The sequence below is a fragment of the Perna viridis genome, chromosome 3, assembly GCF_037379345.1.
Source record: "Perna viridis isolate PV_CMFRI_1.1 ecotype Kerala chromosome 3, ASM3737934v1, whole genome shotgun sequence".
Lineage (NCBI taxonomy): Eukaryota > Metazoa > Mollusca > Bivalvia > Mytilida > Mytilidae > Perna > Perna viridis.
In genome coordinates this window covers 16,744,204-16,769,100 of record NC_142447.1, presented here as the reverse complement: position 1 = coordinate 16,769,100, position 24,897 = coordinate 16,744,204, and the positions used below count along the sequence as shown (strand labels likewise).

Here is a 24,897-nt window from a genome sequence, read left to right as displayed (position 1 = left end):
CTGTTTTCATTTTCAGTGAAGTTGTTGTCGCTTTGAAAAATTTCATGACAACAAGTGAAGCTGCAAACCAAATTTTAAATCATTCTAATCAATTTAAGCTGAAGTCTTGTGATAACCCTTTCTTCAATTGAACCCTTATTTTAACCCCTCAAGTTGGATTACCTCCCTTTAGAGCAATTAGACAATACTAATATTCCTTGCAAGGATAATAGATGGAGATAGTATAAATCTTAGCCAATTCCAACAAATTCATTAATGATACCTACCATCCCTAGTTTCAGGCATCACAGTATGGCACAAGGCTAACAACGTGAAGAATAGCTCTACTTTAGCGTCCCTATCTGTCATCTTTGCAATTAGCTGTCTGTCATAGAATTCAAAGTTGGGTTCGGCATACATATTACTGGACAGGTCAACTTTAGGTGTATTCTGCAAGAAAATTGAACAAGTAAGCTTACTGCCAAGGAGTTCTGTATAATGAAAGTTTACATGGGTATCTAGAATTCTAAACAATCTTAATCTAAATCTATGATAAGCGTGTATTATTAGTTACTCAGAGTTTTTTTATTCCTATTTTTAAACTAACTTAAACATAGAAAACTAACAAAATTATTTTGGTCAATTACAAACACAAATAAAATGACAAATAAAGAGAAAAAAGATTCAATAGCAGTTAAGAAAATTTTGTGTGGTCATGGCTACATGTGGTTAAGTAACAACTCAGTAATCATTACTCAGTTAATATATTTTTTCAATTACATCAATTCTGTAAAGTTCCAAAGCATCTTTGCCTGTTTTTCTTTAACAACAGACCAATCCAAAATTATCTCCAGCAGCAATTTTGTGAAACTTTGTAAAACCAAAAGTTATTTTTCGAACAAGAAAAGAAAATAACATACAATGATAGACAAGAAATGACTGCATAATCTCACTATGGTCCATATGATGGACAAGAAATGACTGCATAATCTCACTATGGTCCATATGATGGACAAGAAATGACTGCATAATCTCACTATGGTCCATAAAAAGAACTTATAATCCACTGATCAGCAGTTAAATAAGCAACTCAGCCATATGTCCCCTGCCATCTCAATAAAAGTTAGAAAGTCCCATAACTCCTGTAAAATTTGTTGAATCAAAATGCCGACGCAATACGATCAACTACAAATAGTGACTAACGGTCAAACAAAATTTGAACAAAATCTGTGAGACAGTTTCAAAAGGAGATGCATCCGCAAGTGTGACCAGAAGGACAGACACAAGTACTTCTATGTCCCCTTCTGTGTAGCGGCAGGAGGATGAAAAACTGGATGTGTTGTAATCGTAGGTGACAGCAACAAATATGGCTAACAATGTATGCCCCATCAATATAAAGCCACATACCAAAACTGAAGCCAAGTTGAGATAATAGGGAAAACATTTGATTGGACAGAATGAATATAGTGATTCCAATATACCTCCACTCATAAAGTGGAAGTATAAAAACTAGAATTATACCTTTTTTCAATGAAGAGACATGCTAAACAATTTCAAAGAATACAGCTTAACTCTGACATTGTTGACATACTTCTGAAAATATTTATACAACTTGAAATGTCCAAAAATATTAACAAGAACATTTCTTTTGTTTTCTTCATTTAAATATTTATCAACAAAAAAAACTTCCTTAACTTCAAATATTCCTCCACAAAAAGTCAGAGTTAAAATCTTGTAAGAGCTTTTCCAGAAATGATTGTCATGGAGTCAGAAGGTTATTTTTAGAACTTTTTCACGGTTTGTGATTTATTTCAGATATTTACCATATAAAGTTCCAGAAAATACTAGTAATATATGAGAATTCTGTTCAGATATATACGATATACAGAGCACCTTCAAACCACATCCTCACAATCATTTCTGGAAAACCCCTAGGCTATATACATAACAATAAACTAACAGTATAAATATAGTAACAATAAACATATAATATCTATGATGAAATGCTAGCCCTTTACTCACTAACAATAGTTCTATGAGTTCCAAATCAGCCTGTTTAACAATGCATAAAAAAATACATTTTGTTGAAAACCAATGTTGAATAAAACATATTACATGCACTGAGCTGCCATAATGTTTTTTTCCCAAGCAGTTGGTATAGTTTCACATTTTACCCTTTGACCTTAAGGATGCTCTTCTATGGAAACGCAAATCACCTGATCGCAATTATGTTTCCCAATTGGCAAAATACTGCTAACTTAGTTCCGAAAAAACGATAAAAAATTTGAAAATTGAGTTCGAAAAAACAATCAAAAATCTGATGTCGCGTGCTGTTTTCAAGAAAGAAATGTAGAAACTAAGAAAAAGAGAAAAATTTTACTGCGTCGGCTATCTTTTTTTAAAGATAGTACTTGTTTTTCATTTCTCTGTACTCTTCATCTTGATTTTTATAACAAATGTGGTCAAGTAAAACCAGTTTTTTTTTTAAGTATTTGTTTTTTTTTTTAAGTGAATACATTAATGCAAATATCTATTATATATATAAAGGAACAGATATGGTAAAACACAACAAATGCACCATCATAGACCCTATTTGACCAATATTTAAATTCAAAACCAATTCATAACATACAAAAGATTTACAAAATTAAATATTAGGGTACAAACTAGTGTACTATAAAATGCACAATCAGTACTTTCATAAACAATTGTATTTTGTAGCTTAAATTTAACCAAAAATTACAATAAAATGGTTTTTAACAACAATACAGTGAATATAGATACTTTTGCATTGGACTAATTTTAGCAAAAATATCTCCAACAGCTCAAAAAGAGTTTAATATGACCAATCAAATTTGAAGCCATTACAGTAGATGTACATGTACGACAGAGGAGCAAAGGACCTATAATATATTTACATATAGTGACAGAGGAGCTGTGGCCATAAAATTTAGAAGGATTAACATGTTTATGCAGAAAAGACTTTGTAAGAATACACAGCTGGAATAAGACAACATTGATATATCAAAAGAGTATAGTCGACAAACAGCTACACCAAATCATAAGACACATTTGTCCACTAAATTGCCTAAAAAATCCTCTTCAGTGGCAGATCCTGAATTGTTCTCGCAGTTGGCTACCCTTTCTATGAAAATTTTTTTGCAAAAATTGAGCAAATAATAGCCTGAAACCTTCCCTTTTTAAAATCTGTGGATCCATGTCTCATCTGAATCACTGGTTGTTACACATGTGCATTTAAGAATCCTAAAAATACTTATTCTAAGAAAAATTTAAATAAGATTGGAAATGGCAATCTTTAAACCTTCTAGTACTCAAATATTTCTACAAAAGGTACCCGTTCTATATTTCATTTGGTATTTTTAAAAATATTGTATGATTGCTTCATGATAAATATGATTTCAGTTTATTTAATTCCCTTTCTTATTTATCCTTGTTTCTGAGTTGTCTCCCTTCCCTAACATTTTCTCCACACAAAAATCATGAAAATGATTTCAAAATGAAGAAACAACAGTTTTGCTAGACCGCATAATATGCTCATCCTCCTTTTTTTGTATTCAAATTTCCATATCTCAAAAAGTCCGACAACAACCAAAAATAAAAAAGGAGCTTTCCTCCATGAAGAATTAAATTGCACCTAATATTTTAAAACAAAAACCTTAAAGTATTTTTCAGCTATCATATGATATGTGGAACAACAAACAAATGGATGAACAATCTCACAGATGGACAGACAATGGTATATCATAATGCCCCTTAAAAGATCTGTTTCAAGATTCATCAGTAGAACATTGTAGTTGACAAGCCAGATTTTACGAGATTGCTTAGTACATACATATTGTATCGTAAAGCCAAAATAAGAAATGTGCAGTTAAGTCTTACCATTAATAAGTCCAACTACAGAAATTATTATTTCATAAATAATGCTCAAATTCTCCTTAATGTCGCTTTGTCCATTAGAGCGGAATTCGGAATTCGAAATACATGTGATTGATTGTCTAAACGAGGCTGTTACTTCAAATATAGGGATATATAACAAATGATTAAGATTTAATGACGTCATTCTGTGGTCAAAATCGGTCTTAGTACATTTAGAGAAAACCAATAATACTTTCTTCTATAATGAATTATTTTTTTCTAGTTCATTAATGAAAGCGTTATTACTCTTTATAAACTGCTCTTTGGGATTGGAAATCAAACATGTTAATTTTCCAATAAAATGGAAACTACCAGCAATTGTAGATATCTCAGATAGAGAAATTATACAGCTTTTGTAATGAAATATAAACCCAACATTTAAAAAAAATAATCACCCTTTTTACAAATATATGACAATGTGTTGATAATATTACAAAATATAAACAAGTGATTCAATAAATGTGGTTGAAAACTTTGTGTTGATAGTGGTTTAGTCATGAGTTATTAGGCCATTCAAAGTAAATTTCTTGGTTTTTCAAGCCATATTTTTTTTGTGAAAACAAATAAAGGAGGGAAGAATATATTTAACTTGTTCAACACCTCAAAAGGTGCTATTTACATAGTCCACAGCCTGAAAAAAAAAAGGAATTTTGTTTTTGTTTTACTTTTCAATCATACATATGGGTAAATATGCATCTTTCAAAGAATATAGATAGGGCCTGATAACCAAGAAATTATTTCAGTTGCCTTATAATTTGTAAGTCTTACCTCTGTTATCTCTATGGAGTTTCCAAATTCATCGTAGGCATCACCATAGGATTTACCTTCTATTGAACATTTCTTAAACTCCATCAAATTCTGAAAATACATTTATCAATTGATTGTATTTAATTGAAAATTGGAAGCCATTTTTTATTCACTTCAAAATGCAGATATTTCATCATGCAAGTTGACCCTGCTTTGAACTTGTCTCGGAAGTTTGAACTTGAACTGAGTTTAAGCATATAATAATGTTTGTAATATGACAACATGTTAATCAAGCTATTATTTCATATCAAGTATAGCCGTAGCAAATTGGGCTATATATATATTCTTCTTGATATATTTTACAATTGTATGTGAATGATTCAGTAATATACAAATTATATAAACAAATTTATTATAAGGGCTGATTTCAGTAAAATTTCAAAAAACTAATTTGGACCCTTTCTTTCTCATGTAATATACCTGTGTCAGAGTTCCTGTTTTGTCAGAGAAGATGTATTCTATCTGTCCGAGTTCTTCATTCAGGGTAGTTGTTCTAGCTTTTGCAGCTACTTTCACTTTGTCATAGAACATCTTGACATCCCAGTTAATCCACATGCTGTTCACCAACCTTATTACCTCAACACTGTTGCAAAATAATTTTGAAAGAAATTCAATAAATTAAGTATAAAAAGCTTCCACTCATTTATTTGTGTCAAATGTTTTTTTTTTTTAAATCATGTTCCTTGTACATCAAGTTTGCAGAACAGAAATGCTTGTTTTCCGTAGCAAGTCAGTGGCATAGCCATGGACAAATCAATGTGGAAGCCTTTCTAAGCACAGAAAAGGGGGATGGAGGTGTTTTAGTTAGTCTCTATTGTAAGCATGTTGAAGCTTTAGCTTAAAATACATTGAGGCTATGCCACTGCAAGTTTAGGACAGGAATAGATATAAATCCACATTCAATAGACACATCAGACCAAAAATAAAATTAAAGTTTATTTCCCCTTACCCTACCTACCCATAAAATTTGGGGTCTACCCAAATAATTTTACTGTTATTCTCTGACATAATTTTTTTTTTTTTTTAATTCCAAAGCAACTTTTCACTTCTTTGATCAAGATAAAAAATTCCTTACCTACCTACCCAAAGCCAGGAGCTAGGGTCAGGTAAGAGGAAAAAAAAGTGTAGTCTCATCTGACTTTTTTCAAAGTTAAAGTAGGATGTATGTCACCACAAAAACTGGGTTAAATTTAGAGGTACATCATGTACATAGGAAAATCATGGTGTATTCTAGACATCTGTCTAAGAACACCAAAATAAATTCATCAGAATATTTACACTGAGCTTAAGTATTTAGAAATCAATTAGAAACTGCCAAAATTAGAATTGGCAAAATTTTTTGTATATATATTTTTGGACTTTTGGCTTAAAATTGCTATACTGAATAATACACCATTGGGTAATATGAGGATCTAAAGCTATAAAAAATACATGAATGTATCATCATACTAAAAAATGCACCCTACTTATTAAGATGGCAAAAATAAATCACATATATACATGTAACACCAACTCCTTACCTGACATACAGTGAAATTGGCACAACTGTATTCAAAATGATGATGTACGAGAAGAAGACCAGAAGAGCTACAACAGTGGCTCCCTCTTGTTTAGAACCATCCTTATCAGGTGATCCTGGCACATACCAATCCCATGGTAGATAAATTTGGAAATCGTTTCCTCTGTAAGTTTCCCATATACCAGCAGCTACAGTCATAACTAAACAACAGAACAGCAGGAACAAAAAGATCTGAAATATAAAGATGATCCAGTATTATGACTATTTTTTAAAGAAAAGCAAACCTATTCTCTTCATGCTCTGAACTGAAAAATAAAAAAAGTACTAACTTGACCTGCTTGCAGCATTGATGACCTAGGTTAAAATAGTCAAAACCATCTTTATTTAATAGATCTGTCCTTAATTCTGAATAAAAATATTCACAGTCAATACAATTTGTATGCTTGTTTGTTCTAAAATACCAGTGGCCGTTGTGAAGACCACATATAACTCTACTTCAAAATTTTCAAAATGAGAAACAGCAATAACTCCTGATTAATATGAGTATTGTGAAACCTTAAACACTCCTGATGATACATAAGTCCTTTCATAATTTTTGTTAGCCCTGTTATTATTAACTTATCAAAATGGTAAAATGTCATGATATACGGTTTTTATTATCCTTATGCATTCTCCTATTGCCATGGTCTGAAACATGTATGGACTGAAATATCCAGCTTTGGTAATGAACTGTGGGTTGTCATGGTCCTAAATGTGTTTGGGTCATGTCTGGTATTGGTATATGTCATTTTTGTAAACATTCAGGTGCCATGTTTTGACCATTCCTATCTTACAAAAAGCTCAGATTTGATTTGTATTTAATCATCAAAGCTACTTCATGTTTCCTAGACAGGTGTGGTCCTAAATCACATTTACCAAGTAAACGAAAATGAAGCCACCATTATACTGTTTTTAATCTCCTGAACCAGATATTGATACTCTTTCTGCCAACAAATATGCAGAACCTAATTGATAATACAGCCATTAATGCTCCCTTCGGGACATATTAAATTCAATACACGTATAAATCATGATCGAACATGCCCTGTAATTTTCTTTTTCATCCACAGTATAAGCTTAAAACAAGAAGAATCTGATTAAGCAGTTCATTTATCTTCTGGAGACAGATGGATAGAGGGACAGGATAAATAAAAGCATAGTTAACTATGACGATTGATCCCCATAGAAACGAAATGTTGCCACCTTTGGTAAGTTGTATAGAACAGTCCCATGGCAGCATTTGACATCAACAGGGCGCTACAAGTGGGTGTCAAGTCATCGATATGATTGTAGAATAAAAATTTTATGCATACATTTCAATTGCAAATAAAATTCTTCACAAAACACAGCTTGATACGACCACAGTGGTCAACATGAGAATTACTTTGAATACCAGACTTGCTGAATGTTTGCCTTAGTTATTCAGCTACAGACAGAGATTTCCATACAAACCATGTACTTTGTAGAGAAGCAGTGATGACTAAAAGTTTTTGGTATAACTTGTCTGGGGAACAATTCTACATCCTCCGGCTCTCAAAACGGGTATGCTACTAAAAGACCAATGAGGTGCAAAAATTTACTCTCTTTCAGGATATGACAACTTGTCTCTCACAAGATATTGAAATTTTAACAATATACCTACCCCAATAATGAGAACATTCATAAGTCTGTCAATATTGGTTCTCTTAAATATCGCCTTCCCACTGTTCTGCATCAATTTGGTATCTTTGCCAGCAAATATGACCAAACCATAACACCATTTTGTATTCCGTAAGACACAGCCTCGTAGTAAGATCTTTTCATTGTCTAAAGAGTAGGACTTTCCTTGATAATCCATCCTTCCTTCAAATTTGCTTAGATTATTGTTGGGAGCCTCACAAACAATATTTGCTGCAAATTTTAAATATGAAATAAAAAATTCCTGACAGTATGCACATCTTCATGTGGTTATATTACATCCATAAAAGTTTCATAAAAATGATTCAAGCTACTTAGAAAATAGTTTTGACAGACAGACAGATGGACAGGGTGAAATGTATATACCCCAAAACTTTGTTTGTGGGGATATTATGAGTGAGGTGCAATAGAGAACTTTTAATTATGTGGACTACATTTCATATTAATAATCAAGTTGTTTAAATGGCCTTTCAAAGTAAGGACGGGTCAAAAGATGAAATTTTAAATTCAATGGTTGATTCCACCAAAAACAAATGTATTCAAAAAATAAGTCATCAGTTATAATGTCATTAAAGAAAACAGCATCATGATGTCTTAACACAGGACATATTTTACACTTATGACTTTTCAATAAATCTACCACATGACCTTGTTATTTGTCACATAAAACCTCAAAATCCTGTTATTAATTAGCAGAAAATCTCATTTATGAGAGCAGGATACACTATTATAGATAGTTATATGAATAACAAAAAAACTAGATGTAAATATTAGCTAAAAATATATTTTAGAATTTGAATGTGCACAGATTTTCATGAACTCATTAAAAACAAGGAATACTGTGAGCAAGCTCAAAAAGAGAATACCCGTCTTATTTATATATACCTACATATGATGCCTAACATAAGTTTCATTGAGCATTTTTGGTGGAGTTGCACTTACATGAATTTAATTTAAGTAACATGTAACTTGTACCACAGCATGTCACACTGATATGAAGCATGTGTCAAGTAGCTGTGACTAATAACAGCAGAGAAAATTTGGACGAAAATTTTTTATTTAAGACAAATGGTCAACAAGTATACCAAGTTATACAGGAAGTTGCTGTGGAAAGTCTGAAATTAAATCCCACAATATGTCTCCAAAATGAAGCTTGCGTCAAAACATCAAATGATAGTGACAAGAAGCTGTCAAAAAAATAAAATGTTTTGAAATAATATAATGAGCAGATGAAAAAAACATGGATAGAACAGTATACCCATCCTTTGGAGCAGCCATAATGTATACTATAACAAAATTACAGATATGTCTTTTTTTAATTTCATGAAGGCAGAGTTAGAAATAGTAGCCTGCCCGCCAGTCCGAGAATGGCTATTTTTGGCAAGGCTGGCTAATTTTAGCAAAAATCTATATAGTCCTATAGTATATGTATTGAAAAGTTCTATTCAGGACTGGTTAGGGTCTCACTAACCACTTCCGAGTCAAATGGCCACCCTCCTATGTAGTACCAAAAACACACTGAACCTAGACATATGCATTGTAAGTGCATTATTTGTGTGTATTATGATTAAAAGTAGTCAAAATAAAGCTGAGAATGTGTACTTTAGAATCATATATGTAATTAACTACAAAAGTGTATGAATATTGTTTACATGTGTGAGTAATTTGCCTCCATGCTGTCAGTTAGCAGAACAGGTAAGAATGTGGATTTTCAGTATTATTTATTCAAGTAAATTTTGTGAAGAATTTCTACTATCATCGTACCATTAGCATAATGATTTTGGAAGCCTTATTTTCCAAGCTTCGCAACGGTATGCAGCTTTAAGATGTCATTTGTCCTGGGAATTCACAGTGAGACTTTGAAAATTACTTTTTTAACATGTAAAGTAATGGAAATGTTAGAAGTGGTTAGTGAGACCATAAATTAAATTATGGCATATTTCAGAGAAATGCATAATTTGAGGAAAATTGCCTTTCCTGGTCATTATTTCCATTTTCCCATAAAATCAGTATAGTGATATTGGTAATCTGGCTATATTTTAAGAGGTGCATTGTGCAAGGTATTTTAAAAAACAACATAGCAACAAGATTTTTATCAGTAAATGTGACTCATAACTTGACGTCATCCATGAAATACACAACATCACTGCTTGGGATATTCAAAGTACTCAAATAGTCACACAGCACAGACTTGGAATCACACAGTAATGAAATAGATATGATATAAATTGTTGAAATCTGTTCTTTTTTCATAATGATAAATGATATTTACTATTACAACTTCTTGAATTATCATAGGTATCAATTTGGTGTGACAAGTTAGTTAAAATTGTAATTTAGGGAAAATATCACTGAGGGGCATGATATAAAAATGACCATTTCTTTGTAGTCCTATGTCTGATTTTGATAGTTTTGGTCTTATTAGACTCACAATACCACAAGCTTTCATAAAATGTAAAAAAAGAAAAACATAAAAACTCATAAAATGTTTTAGAATTTGAGTGAGTTGCCTACCCTGATAAAGGGAGATAACCTGAGAAAAACTAGTGTGACTGAACAGCAGAATTTTTAAATTTGCTTTTTTCTTACCATCAAATGCAGACAGTCTTTGAGTATCATCTTGTAGTATAGAAGTCTCAGGAATGGCCTGTCTTACTTTTAAGTTTGTTTCTCTACAATTCAAATGGAAGTTAATAAAAATCATTTCTGATACCAATTCCAAATACTTGCATAAGTTTTCCTTTTTGCTGTGGGTTTCCTAAAATATTAAATTCATGAAAAATGTAGCAATGATTTAATCACTGGCGCATTGTAATGAATGAATAAATAAGATTTCATGGTTCAGATTATAGACTTCAGAATTTCTAGGTGCAATTTAAGAAAATTTGCTTTCAATAAAAAAGACAGTGTTCTTTCCAGAAAATTGCAAATGTTGGCCAATGGCCCCCTTGAAAGCAAAACAGGGGGTTATATTCAGAATGAAGGAGGCCAATATAGCATTATTATAAGGGGACATTTTTACATAACAAGAAAGATTCAACCAACAAAAGAGTAACCTCAGATTTGCATACACTTTATAGTTTCATTTCAGGTGAGAGGTAACAGAGATACATAAACTCCAAATGAAAAAAAATACTAGTATATGTTTTTTTTTGTTTTTTTTTATCATGGCATTTTGTTAATTCAAATTGTAATTCAATACGATGTTGCAGAATCTTTCTATTCTTATCGGGATTGTGTCCAATCCAGACCAGGCCCACGGACAATGAACAGCTTTATCTTCACTCGAAATTCTCCACTCTATGTTCGCCGGCCATGTCCCTTTGTTTTCAGTCAGTCGGCTGAACTGAAATTTACTGGGTCCCATCAATAGGATCAGGAGAAATGATTGTGTCTCCTGCAGTTTTATAAAACGTTTTTGCCCGATTTTGCTTCTCATGTTAACTACGAAACAGTCAAGTCCATTGGCGCTTTAAATGCAGATACGGATCCCAACACAGAAAAAAAATCTGGAAATTCAGAGATCGACATACGGAATAATGTGCACCCGTTGGGCCCACATGGTGAACTTTTTGTGCGCCATGCATAAAATATGTGCGCCAAAAATGGCGCAGGGCGAGGTCTAGAAGGAACACTGAAAAAGATGACACTTTTCAACGAAATGGCACTTTAAATTCACAGTTTTAGTCCCATAAACCCATAACACATATTCAACAAATAATAAGTTCACACTAATAATATACACTAAGCTTTGAATATCAAGATTTTTTAATATTATACTGTAAACATATTAATTTTCATGGTCGCTTACTTTCATGGATTCTTTCAATAGAACATATTTATGGTTTCAAAAAATTATTAGTGTTATTTTGTATAAAAATAACAAATTTCTTGGGTACTTTTTTTCTCGCTTTCTATATATTTTATATGCAAAATACTAAGGATTTACCATTTATAGAAATGGATCTTTTCATGGAGGTGATGTAAACTGATTGCTTTACATGAAACCTGCGTAGTTACAAGAATAGTACTAGTACCCTAATGCATAATGTCTAATTTACTCTCCCAGTTGTAAAATAGTTAATACATGTACCTGGAATGGTCCTTAAAACTTACCCATCAAGTTCAGCTGTCTCTATGTAACATAAACTGTGTGGCTCGCTGGTAGATAGTAACAATAAATCTGCCTGAAATCACATCAGTGTAAAGTAAATTCATCAGAAAATTATCAAAGCTCTAAGTAATAAATTTTAATATTGGTATTTTGTAAATGTTAATGCTGTTTTAATGACAGATATGTTCCTGTCAGAGTAGAGTAAAGTCAAAATGTAAATTATCCCAACAAACTATGGAGGAGTAGGTTATTGTCAAACTAAATATTACAGTATTGGGATAAATGGTGGTCCTTTTCACTCACATTGATTTTCCTGCTTTCATTTCACCAGTTCAAGCAAGATAAGAGAAAACCAAGCAAAATAAAAAAAAAATGACAAAGAGTAATCTATAAATATAAACTCATACATTTTTTAAGACCTATCAGGACTTATTTATGAAGTACCTGGTATTTAATCAATGAGTTCTTGGCATAAATATTAGAGTTTTTATCTGTACAAGACCAGACAGGTATTCGGACCAAACATGCATGGTACAACCATATGTGTATACTTTTATTGTTGAGGTCATCCAGCTATAGAATAGTTTGACAAAATTTGTAATTTGCTCAAAATTATCTTTTAAATACTGAATGTTATTGGAATCAATTATACATAATGATAATCAAATTTCAATGGTAAAAATCTTATGCACACTGTCTGCCATGGAAAAAAAAATTATATTATGTTGAAACAGTAATCAAGGAAACCAAGGTTATAGCGGTAATCAAAAGAAAGTAAAATATATTTAAAAGAGTAATCATGGGAACCAAGGTTATAGATGTAATCAAAGAATGTAAAAGATATTTAAAAGAGTAATCATGGGAACCAAGGTTATAATGGTAATTAAAAGAATGTAAAATATATTTAAGAGAGTAATCAAGGGAACCAAGGTTATAGCAGTAATTAAAAGAATGTAAAATATATTTAAAAGAGTAATCATGGGAACCAAGGTTATAGAGGTAATCAAAACAATGTAAAATATATTTAAAAGAGTAATCATGGGAACCAAGGTTATAGAGGTAATTAAAAGAATGTAAAATATATTTAAGAGAGTAATCAAGGGAACCAAGGTTATAGCAGTAATTAAAAGAATGTAAACTATATTTAAAAGAGTAATCAGGGGAACAAAGGTTATAGAGGTAATCAAAAGAATGTAAAATATATTTAAGAGAGTAATCAAGGGAACCAAGGTTATAACGGTAATCAAAATAATGTAAACTATATTTAAAAGAGTAATCATGGGAACCAAGATTCAAGCAGAAACCAAAAGAATAAGAACAAGAGACACACAACAAAAAACATGACTAACTAAAATAAGACATACAAAGAAACAAAAATAAATGAGCAACATGCACTCATTTAAAAACTGGGAGCATGGACCAGATGCAATGGTAGGGTCCTTATTAAATTTTTTATTTCATTACTTCTTGCCCCTTTAATTCTCACTGTCATTCAACTACATGTATTTTGTAAATTGAATAGATAGAGAATTAGTCATTTATTTCCAAAGTTTTGTTGGGCACTCTTACAAAAAAAAAAGAAAAAACCAAAAACATGTGGCCAAGACTATGCAGAATTAATAAGCTCGGAAAACCCCTATAGTCCAGAAAATCAGAAAATTTCAGAACTATTAACAAAAAATACTTCATTAACTATTTAAGATCCAAGAGGGACATAATCTTCAACTTAACATAATAGTATCAAAATTAAGGAACTATTTATAGGTAAAGCTACTTACTTATCTAATAAACTAAATTTTATCTACCATTTATTACAATCTTGGATAAGTTTAGTTGAGGTTATAATGTTAAAAAAGGTTGAAGTGTAAGTGTTTGTAAGAATCAGGCAAAATGGGAAAAATCAGAAACATGCACGTCAAAACCCACCAATCTGACAATATAATATCAATCAAGGATACTTCTTCTATTTGAAAAGACGATTATTTGATCTCTGCATCATTGGAATGAATTTGCTCAGAGAATGTTAGAAAAATGAGGTTTTTGACAGATTTATCTGCCCTTGAAATGTTCAGTGCATTTCAATGAAACTGTAACTCAATTACCATCATGATATGGAAAATCTAGCCTATTTTCCTTGATTCTGATTGTGCAAATGGTCAAATTACACTACATGTACCAAAATGATGGGTTTTTTTCACACCATGTTTCACCTACTGCATGATTCTTACAGGGACTTAAGCCTTAAATTAAAGAGCAATTTATCATCAAATTCTGAAAGACAATAGGCAAATTAAGGTCAGAATTAGAAACCAAAGGCCAGACAAATATCCGACATTAATTTGATCCTACTCCTACATCTCTAACTTTAGTCCTGAGATTTGTGACAGTTCATGAACAATATCTATTATGTAATCTGGGTATTAATCAAATCTTTCCTGAGAAAGTGGTTTAGGGATGATACATTGTCTTTACCAGTTAAAAGTTCATGAAAAGTAGGACAAAGGATATTCCAGTATTTTGCATTATGTTAAAAAAAAAAAAAATGTTATTTGAAATAATAAAATAGGTTTTTTCCAGTAATATGGTAATGTCATATACTGTCATTGTACTTATTTTCGCTACTATTGGTTTAGGAACAGACATGTATTTGCGAATATTAATTTTCACAGAAATCATAGTTTTTGTGTAAAAGAATAATTGTAGAAATTTTCTTTCGTGTGTACTTATTTTCCTGATATAGCATGACTGTGGATGAAAATAAGTATCACACAAAAATAAGTACAATTACAATACAATGTATACATTATTTTCCTTGTTACTGGACTAAGCCAAAATTAGTTGACTACATTTGTGCATGCAGAGGAAAGCCTAGTTACTAAATTATGCCAAATATGGGTAGACTAGTTAGTGGACTATGCCAATATGGGTAGACCAGTTAGTGGACTATGCCAATATGGGTAGACCAGTTAGTGGACTATGCCAATATGGGTAGACTAGTTAGTGGACTATGCCAATATTAATACAGTTAGTAGTAGAATGTGCAAATATGGGTAGACTAGTTAATGAACTTTGCCAATACGGGTTGACTAGTTAGTGGAATATATGCCAATATGAGTAGAACAGATAGAGGACAATGCCAATATGGTTAGGTCATTAAGTGGACTATGCAAAAATCTGTAGACATGCTAGTGAACTATGCCAAAATGGATTGACAAGTTTTTGATCTATGAAAAAATGGGTTATCTAGTTCATGTTGTTAGTGGACTAGGGCAAAAATTGAAAATGCAAAATTTACTTGGAACACATATTTCAGTGCATTTAAACAATCCTGTACAGCTTTTCTCAAAACTCACAGCAACAAACTGGTTATTTTCCATTTTGATGATATCTCCAACAACCACTTTGTGCCACTTTTCCTCGACAAGATTGCCATCACGGAGTACATATGACAGCCTATTATTCACCTGATTATCACTTGTGTGTCGTCTCTACAAAGCACAATGAAATCATTTGACTTAAAATAATAAAAGTTTTTCTTTTTTGATAAAACACAAATTGCATTTTCTTGAAAAGACTTGAAAGTTATATCTAAATAAGCATTATTAAGACAAAGTGTTCAATCAACGCATTCAGATAAATTCTATGCATTAAGAAGTATTTTTCTAGAAACATGAAATGTTATAAACTTTTATATGTTGATAATTCATTTTAAAAAGAAAACAAACACTAACTTTATAATTACAAATTTGAAAGAAAAGGATAAAATTTGATGGTTTCAGAGATTAAACTGATGATAATATGTGCTGTAAATAACAAATTAAGATTTGCAATACAGTATTCTGAAAGTGAAAGTTGCAAAAATGCAGACAACTTCTAAAAAGTAAACATAATTCATTTTTGACCTTATCTTAACATTCTATTTAAGGATATAATTGCTTGACCTTTTTAAAAATCTCAAAAAGTCAATAATTCAACTAAAATACATCAAATAAATAAAATTTGTTAAAACTGTACCAATGGTAGGCAAATGGAAAGAGACAGACTAGACAAATTATTAACTATCCATAAAAGGCAGACAAGAAAAAAATTGAAATGATGTACAAACATTGAAACATATGGACAATAAAATTAACATTAACATAGGACAATAAAATTAATATTAACAAACAATCAACAAGAAAATATGCATGAAAACGATAATGATTTCTACATTCATCTAAAACAGACTTTTTCCTCGCCTACTTAATGCTGTGACAGCTGGTGACTGACTCACATTAAACCTATATCTAATGTACAATATATTACTACCAAGAAAAATCAAACAAGTTTACTCATGAAAGGAGAAATAAGTGATAGTAAATCAATAAAAAAACACATCAAATACTACGATTTTTACAACAGATGAGCTAAAACAACGAAGAATCCTCCCAAATGCTACATCTTCTCAGCCTTCAAACGTACAATGCATTTTGATACATTTTGTCAAGAAGATACAACACAAAAGCTGTTTGTATGCTAAAATGCTCAATCTATCTCAGTCAATATTTGCACAACATTCATTATTTTGCAATTTGATGCATTTTATCGACTGTTAGTAACATATTTTTCTTTGTCCATGACCATATATAGCATGCTTTTCAAAGATAATCAGTTACGTTCCTTTTCACGAGTCTATTAAGACTACTACATTAAAAATAGTTTCAGAAAATCTAAGCTCCATTCTCATATTGCCTTTCTTCTTGCTATACATATCATGTTCTAACAAATTACATTCATGCTCTTACAGCAGGTAACATAGTGAACTTCAAAGAATAGAGAAGGTCTTTCCTTGATTTAACCACCATCATATAATGAATTATTATATAGACAGCAGTGATTTACCGAATGTAAAAAAAAAGAAATTGATAATTCACACTGTGAAATAAATTGTAATTTCACTCTCCCACTTTCTCCCACCAAAACATCACAAGATGAATATCAATCCCCTGTTCACAAAATTTTAAATTTATGTTGAAAATAGCAACGAATAATGGAGGAAACCTATATAATAAATAGAATAATCAATCGGTTATCGTGAATTACCAAAATATGATCACTCATGCCAAGAGCGCGTAAAGATTAAGATTTAACTCGTGTGCGAAACAAGTTTCTCACACTCTTTTAATCTAGGCGTTCTTTGGCACTCATGATCATAACTTGATTATACACTGTACACTCTTACTAATTAATTATCCTATTAATATTCCAAGTAACTAACTAGACAATTACCAACAAAATTTCAACTTTCTCTCATTTCGCATATAGGTAGTTTAATCCAAGTAGGATAGAAAGTTTAAATCTCCTTGTCAATTATAATAACAATTGTCAATTGTCTAAGTAACTACCTAAAGAAGTTCATCAGGAAATGGTCATTTAATCAGGGAAGACTAACTCCATTCCCAGAAGTTAACTATTTCACTCACTGTAAATACAATTACATCTTCCTAGAACCATGCTTATAATACATCATTCTAGCAATGGGATACAATCATGCTGAACAATCTGTTGTCACAAATAGTCTACTACCATTCAAAATTAGAGCCTTTGTCATGGTTTCCCAAGCTTAAAATAGAAAAGACTTGTATTCTTCTCTTCATGTTCAAAGAAATTCCATAAAAATTCGAAATGTTGGATTGGTTTAGAAATTAAGACTATTTTGAAAGTCATCTCATGTGTTAAAAAAATGACAATTTGCCTAACTTGGGAAGACTCAAGGCTCAATTCATTCCAACTCACAAAATCATCAACTATATCTTTCACTGCTGAGACAAGCAATACCGCCAATAAAGGAACCAAAGTTGTTAGTGGTGTCAAAGAAGAAATCCAGGGAAGCAGCTGTTTAAATAAAGATGATAAAAATCACATGTGAGATATGTAAAAAAAATAACTGGAAAGTTTTGACATACCACAGGATAAGATCCTGCAACTTAGTGACCACCACTCATGAGGCTCCATCTACAAACATGACTGAAAGCTGAAGCTATTGGATCTAAGCTACCTACATGTACAGACTCAAATGAAAATGTCAAATATTTGCAGTTTTCCGCTTTTGCTTCTAAGCTAATGGATAAAAAATTGAATTTTCAAATTACTTGGTTATTTGTCCAAGTAAAATGGTTTGATTAAATCATGAAACAATGGAAACACCTTGAAAAAGTAAGTGTACATGTACCATGACTAATTTTGTAATAGACATTTTTGATAAATAAATAAGAAACAAGGAGATCATATCATCTCTAACTCAACCCACACACTTTCATTTAGTCTGTAGCTTTACTATCAATTTTGCATATCCCAAAAATGCAATATTTTTCTATGTGTTTTAAAATTGCAAAGAAAAAATAAAAAGCAAAAAAAAATATTTAGAAAAATTACAATGTCACTGGAAATCATGAAAACTGTAATTTCCAAGACCCTATGCATAGTGAAATCTGTTTTGGTCACATCAAAAATAATAAAAATACCGGCAAAACAGCTAAACCTTATTTGAGATCAATTGAATAAATACCTCTTCATAGGGAATGAAAGGACTCAACTTGACGAAATATTCAATGAAAACTTGTTAAGATTTTCATGAGCCTTACAGGCTATCTACTATGTGGTCAAGGTTACCTTGAATTGCTTTTGCTAGAACCTAATTCCTATATTAAAGTCCATGTTTAAAAATCTAGAGGACGGTACAACCAAACATGAATAAGTACCCTACAATCCACATTACAAACATACAAGCAGACATTTTCGGTTATGCAAAGGAAACATCATGCTTATGTAGCCTTTTCAACAAATGTTGAAAACAAGTAAATCAACTTTTTTATTGTTTAGGCCTCCTCAAAACTAAAGCCTGGACAATTATATTAAGGATCCCTCTAACCTTGATATGTATCTTAGACAGCTCATCATATGCAGCAAGGTACAACCTTAATATACAGCTTATCAGAAAACTGATTTTAGCATGTATGCAAAATACATTCCTCCCAAACTATTTATTAAATTAATCTTAATACTTGATATTTTCTGTTTCTGCCTATTGATGTAATACTTAAAATTTTGACGATTTGCTTTGTCGGTTTTCATCAATAAATTCATACTGCTAATACATGTCTGTTTATCCTCCCACATAAGGGTGGAGACTCCCACAAAAACAATGAAAAATTTAGAAACTCCCACATAAAAATGTGAGATTTATCATAGGTTTTTGGTCAAAACTACCATATTTTCTTTGAACAATACAAAATAGAATTTTTACATATTTTTTTTTACATAAAAATCTCCAACATGTGGTAGTGGTAGTGAGGGAGACCCACCCAGGTCATCACTGTTCCAAAGGGTAACAGGTATTATAAACACACTGGGTTCGCTGTGATACTTTCTGTATCAACTTTTTCATTCAGTCAGACTATATCACAAGGAGAGAATATTAAAAGCTAGGTTCTGACTACAGTAATATATAATACTTTTTTCTCAATACAGTGCTACAGATGTATATAAAAACAGTGAGATACGTGTACATGTAAAGTAGAAAATCAACAAAATTCCCAGTTTTCGTGCAATTGAAGTGAATCCTTATCAAGGAAGAGTGTTAAAAACAAAGTAAGCTAAAAAGCAAGAATTAAAAGTAAGGGACCATCTCAAAACAATTTAATCAATTAAATTTTTGCTAAATGTTCCTTACAAATTAAAAAAACTTTCAGAAGCCTGGAAAAGTTAATCAGTAATATCTGTTGTAAATACCAATTATACTATCCATCTTTTGTAAATCTGAAATGCCATAGATTTATTATACCTTTTGTATTTTGAGATAGTTCCTTTAAAATGCAATACACTGCAAACCAAGAAACCAAATGTTATCTTGATGGGGATTGGACGACTTACGATATCATCAATAGCATCTTTAAATGCTGATATTCCAAGTACAGAAATCAACGGGACAAACGTTGAGTACCATGGCAAGGAACTTATTGCTGGAATTAGCTGAAATTAATTATTAAATCATTAAAACTAAGAGAATGGAGCTGAAAAACAAAACCAAAATGATGAGCAAAATTAGGCTTCGTCTAAAAGTCTTGCAAGGAGCATAACATATAGATTATTTTCTATTTTTCATTATGGAAGGTGTTATAAATATCACTTTGATAGTACAACCTTGCTACATGCACAGCAAAAAAAAAACATGCTTTAGTGTCAGTCCCTGTAAGAATCAGGCAGTGGATGAAACATGGTATTAAAAAAACACATCATTTTGATTGTGTAATTTGATTATTTGCACCGTCAGAATCAAGGAAAACAGACAAGATTTTCCATATCATGCTGGACCATTGAGTTACAATATCAATGAAATGCACTAAAAATGAACATTTCAAGGGCAGATAACTTGGTCAAAAACCTCATTTTTCTAACATTCTATCGAAAAAATTTTGAGCAAAGCCAGTGATGCAGATATCAAAAAATGGTCTTCTCAAATACAGAAAGTGTCCTTGAGTGATATTACATTGTCAGATCAGTAGGGTTTTGATATGCATGTTTCTGAATTATTCCATTTTGCCTGATACAAACACTTACACTTCAGTAGCAGTCTACCAGCCAATATCATGATACTGACATATTATGTGGAAGACAAAGTATTGCAGAAAAATGCATGCAATGTGATCACATTTTATCAAATGAAAATAAACTGGAATTAAATCTGGTCTTTAATAAATTCTTTAAAAAAAAACGTTGTGCACAATATGCCCCTGCCCCCTGCCATGTCAAGTCCTAAAACTCAGAAACAATATGAAAAACATATGAAAAAAAAACAATATGATGCATGGTATGTTGTGCTGAGAATACCCCAACTCAACCATTTCTGTCAAATAGATTATTACAGTAAACAGGAAGTATACATGTGAAAAACCTGAAAAGGAGAGACATGGTAAAAGTCATCATGCAAAAGAAATGCACCAAATATTCTCAAATAGATGCTGAAAAATTTGGTACAGAAAAATGTAATAGAAAGATGGGTAGACTGATTAACAGACAAGGTGACTGCAATATGTTTGTGAAAAACATGATTATCAAGCGATTATCATACTGAGACGTATGTAAATCATATTGTGCTCTATTCAATTGATACTCATATGATGCATTTTACACTATTCTCAAGTGTGGCATTTTCCCTGTGTATTTGCATGAAAATTATGATCTGTTCATGCATGGTTCTTACTTGGAATAATTCTTAACAAAGTACACTGTCCTTGTGACCAATTTATCACAGCTTCTTTTTCATTCACAATTAATCAAGTGCTTGTCAATGTCTGCAAGGCATATGTTCAAATCAGTGTTTATTTTCAATCAAGAGGGTGATTTTTGGTCCTGTCAAGTATTTTCAGATTCAATTGCTTTAATGAGTCTGTCAATTATAACCTGTCGTGATGACTGAAGTGACATCCACAACTCAGACTTTCCAATGAGAATTAATAAAGTTTGGTTTCTTATTTCTCCTTGAAGTTTGCTCATTAATTTTCTACACAAGGCCAAAATTTTACTTCATTACAAGAAAAAAACCCTATTAATAATTTGTGAGGAATTCTCTAAAAGGATTAAAATCCTTTGACTTTGCCAATGTGGTTTTGTTGCTGAGGTGAGCAAGGGTTAGGTGATGTACAGATGACCTACCTCAAGAAATTTAAGTCAAAAGTTGTTAAAACAAATACCTTGAAAAATACTTATTAAAAGACTAAAATTTCGGATACGAGTTAATTTGCTAAACATTCTCCTTCAGTAATGAGTGGTTTCAATTATTTCTCCACTCAGATTGTAAAATCAAAATTTTCGACATACGAGCTTAAGCAAGCATACTGGTATTAAAATCTTAATTTTACCATAGAGAGTGGAAAAAAATATGTAAATGAAGAATCTGGAAGAAATTAAATCACCGCCCGGCAGTTAAAAAGTCATACACATTTTTAATCACCTGCTTAAAAGGAAGAAATATAGGTTTTCCTTCAGTCTCGAGGGGATTACTGGAATTCTCCACTAAAGATAGTTAAAATCTAAAATTCAACTATCGAGAGTGGAGAAATCCTTTAATCCCCAAGAGAAATGAGGGAGAATCTGTTTCTCCCATGAATAAAACCATAAAAAATAAATTAAACAACACCCTAAATTCTCCCAACATCAACTACATCATCAAAGACCTCCCCTCCAGTCATCAAGTCATTGCGTTATCAATATCACTACCATAATCATAAGTTGATACACTACCATCTAATCTTTTCAAATATGAATAATATTCGTAAAACAAGTATTTAATTGATCAACAATAAGGGGTAACACACAACATTTTAATTTCCCGGCACATGGTGGGAAATTACAAATTTTTAATCACTGGCTCATGCAGTGTGAATGAAGCCAATGAATGGGAGAAACTAATATATCATCTACTTACATAGAACACTGACACAATTCTGTCCAAAGTTAATACTTACCTGTAAAACTAATAGACAGAGGAAATAAGTGTTGGCCAATCTCCTGAACTGTTCCAATAGATTCTTTGGTAGGAAGGTTATAATGGAGTACTTGGAGGTACAGATATAGTTGTTCTGGAAAACAAATATTTTTTTATAACATCTAAACTTGGTTTTTGTATAGGTGTCTTAGTGTTATAACTTGACATGAACAAAATTGGCACTTGTTTCTTGAATCAAAAGCAAAGAAGAATTGCTTTCCTGGCTACTTGTGCAACTGGTCCACACTTCCAGTTTCTTATATCAAACTTCACCTCTTCATTAAAAGAATCAATAAACTAATCCACAACATACCAAAATTACATGTAATTAACTGGAGATTTCCCTATTTTACTTACAATATCAATGAAAACAATAATTCAACAGGTCTGTATTGCAGCCATACAGAGGGACTTTATGACATGTTTAATTTCCAAATTACCTTAAAACTCATATTTACCAGCCCAAATATTATGTTAATGATATTCTTTATACACAACTGGTTTTTCAAACCCCCCTTTTTCAGTTTTTTTTTACCCCTACCATGCATTTTTACTGGTCTTGTTCATCACTGCAGTCTGAGTCATCAATATTTTCAGCTACAAGCCAGAACCATTTTTCAACGATTTTTAACTTTATTCAAGTCAACAAAATTGCACTTTTTACTAATCTCAGACAGTGGCTATTGACTTGAGGCACAGGCGCAGACATCATTATCGAAAAATCCAAGAATTAGTACTTACAGCATATTCATGCACAGCATTGTCAGTGGGACTGTTAGCTGTTATATTTCTCTCTAATTCTGAAATTGAAAATTGAAAAAATGTATTATAATGTTTGAACCACAACAATTATTTTATCATTAGGATATACGAGGAATTTCTTTCAACTGACTTGACCCAACTGACCCAATTGTCTTCAATCTTACAAGTAAAATGCTTCACATCGGGCTTTTACATGCCAAAGTTAGATATGTTCTCTGACATAGTGATCATTGAAACCAGTCTAACTACACTGCAATAACAAAAACATGTAAAACAAGTAAAGCTAAATATCTGCTTTTGTAATTTTACATCATAAAGTATGTTTCAAGAAAACTGGTAAACTACATTTATAAAACTTAATATTCCCCTAAAGCCTTACTTTTCTCTTAGCTTTTTCATATTTATCTTGCTTTAATGGGACTTGTCTCTTTCTATGGTCAATTTTGATCTAAAATTTCTCCTGTTGAAAGCATTTCAAACCGAAGACCATTATATATTTAGTTGGCTACTTTTGGGTACATCAATATGATATATAAGTTACCAGAATTTTTTATTTTGTATTATTAAGAAAACTTATTACTGCGGGAATAGTAAAGCGTCATATTTTTATCATCAATTTATGCATAGAGATTTTTGTTGCTTTTGAATGAAAGTAGGAAACCCATTCTCATGAAATGAGGAGACTACAATAATTGAGTAAGACATATTTTCGACCATTCAATATTATATTCTCAAAAGTCTTATCTTTTATCATTCGTAGGATTAATTTAATCTCAATATTTATTGTATATCAATTAATTGTACATTTCTTCAACAACTGTTAAATGTGATGATGTGTAAATTAATTTGTTTTTCTGTATACCTTAGGTCTACATTGATTACACCAGAATAAATAAGAAACAGAATAAAAACAGTATGTTCCCCATTTAATTGGGGGACATAATGATATGTATATTTAAGATTATTTCCTCAATATGAATACTTTAAATCTTTTAACAGTTCATCCTCTTCCTTCATTATTTTTCACAAAATATTTCATTGTTAAGGAAGGAAATTACATCTCCTGCACACATTAAACAACTTTCACTAAAGACTCATGTAAATATCCCAACCCTGTCAAGATATCTTTTTTCACCTTGCCTACTTCAAATTCTATATATTTTTGTAACACTTTAAAAAATGCAAGATAAGGAAAGATTTAAACCTGCTCTACCAAGTGTCAGATATGGATCACTTCAAAATAGTCATTAAATATACTAAGTCTATTTAAATCATGGAAATTTCAAACACAAATTAATTGATTTCCAATTCTTTACTTGCAATTTTTTTATTTAATTTTTTTTAGGGGGGGGGGAGTGTACATGGTCTGTCTCTACTCATACACGTACCTTAAAAAAGGAATTTTACTGTCTTGATAGTGAGAAAATCAAACCCACTTTTTCCCATTCCCATACAATCCCATAATTCATTTCTTCTACCTTTTATTGTCATAAATGGTACAGTGAAACTTGTCTAAACCAAACCCTGAAAAATCTGTAA

The 24,897-nt window shown here is 31.5% G+C and overlaps 1 protein-coding gene across 16 annotated transcripts in view; it reads right to left on the bottom strand.

The window, feature by feature from the left end:
• LOC148621210 (phospholipid-transporting ATPase ID-like) overlaps positions 1–24,897 on the bottom strand; it is a 78,137-nt gene that overhangs the window by 17,359 nt on the left and 35,881 nt on the right. For 13 of the 16 annotated variants that reach the window (XM_088575330.1, XM_088575331.1, XM_088575339.1 and 10 more), the window contains 12 exons: positions 23,338–23,396; positions 22,577–22,690; positions 19,983–20,081; positions 15,425–15,559; positions 12,074–12,144; positions 10,547–10,629; positions 7,923–8,170; positions 6,243–6,472; positions 5,143–5,305; positions 4,684–4,773; positions 2,002–2,031; positions 267–429 (listed from right to left, as the gene is read on the bottom strand). In XM_088575330.1, the coding sequence (XP_088431456.1) occupies positions 267–429; positions 2,002–2,031; positions 4,684–4,773; positions 5,143–5,305; positions 6,243–6,472; positions 7,923–8,170; positions 10,547–10,629; positions 12,074–12,144; positions 15,425–15,559; positions 19,983–20,081; positions 22,577–22,690; positions 23,338–23,396 (1,485 nt within the window). Of the gene's footprint in view, positions 1–266; positions 430–2,001; positions 2,032–3,879; positions 3,895–4,683; positions 4,774–5,142; positions 5,306–6,242; positions 6,473–7,922; positions 8,171–10,546; positions 10,630–12,073; positions 12,145–15,424; positions 15,560–19,982; positions 20,082–22,576; positions 22,691–23,337; positions 23,397–24,897 lie in introns of all 16 variants that reach the window. The other 3 variants (XM_088575345.1, XM_088575346.1, XM_088575347.1) reach the window with 3 other exon arrangements.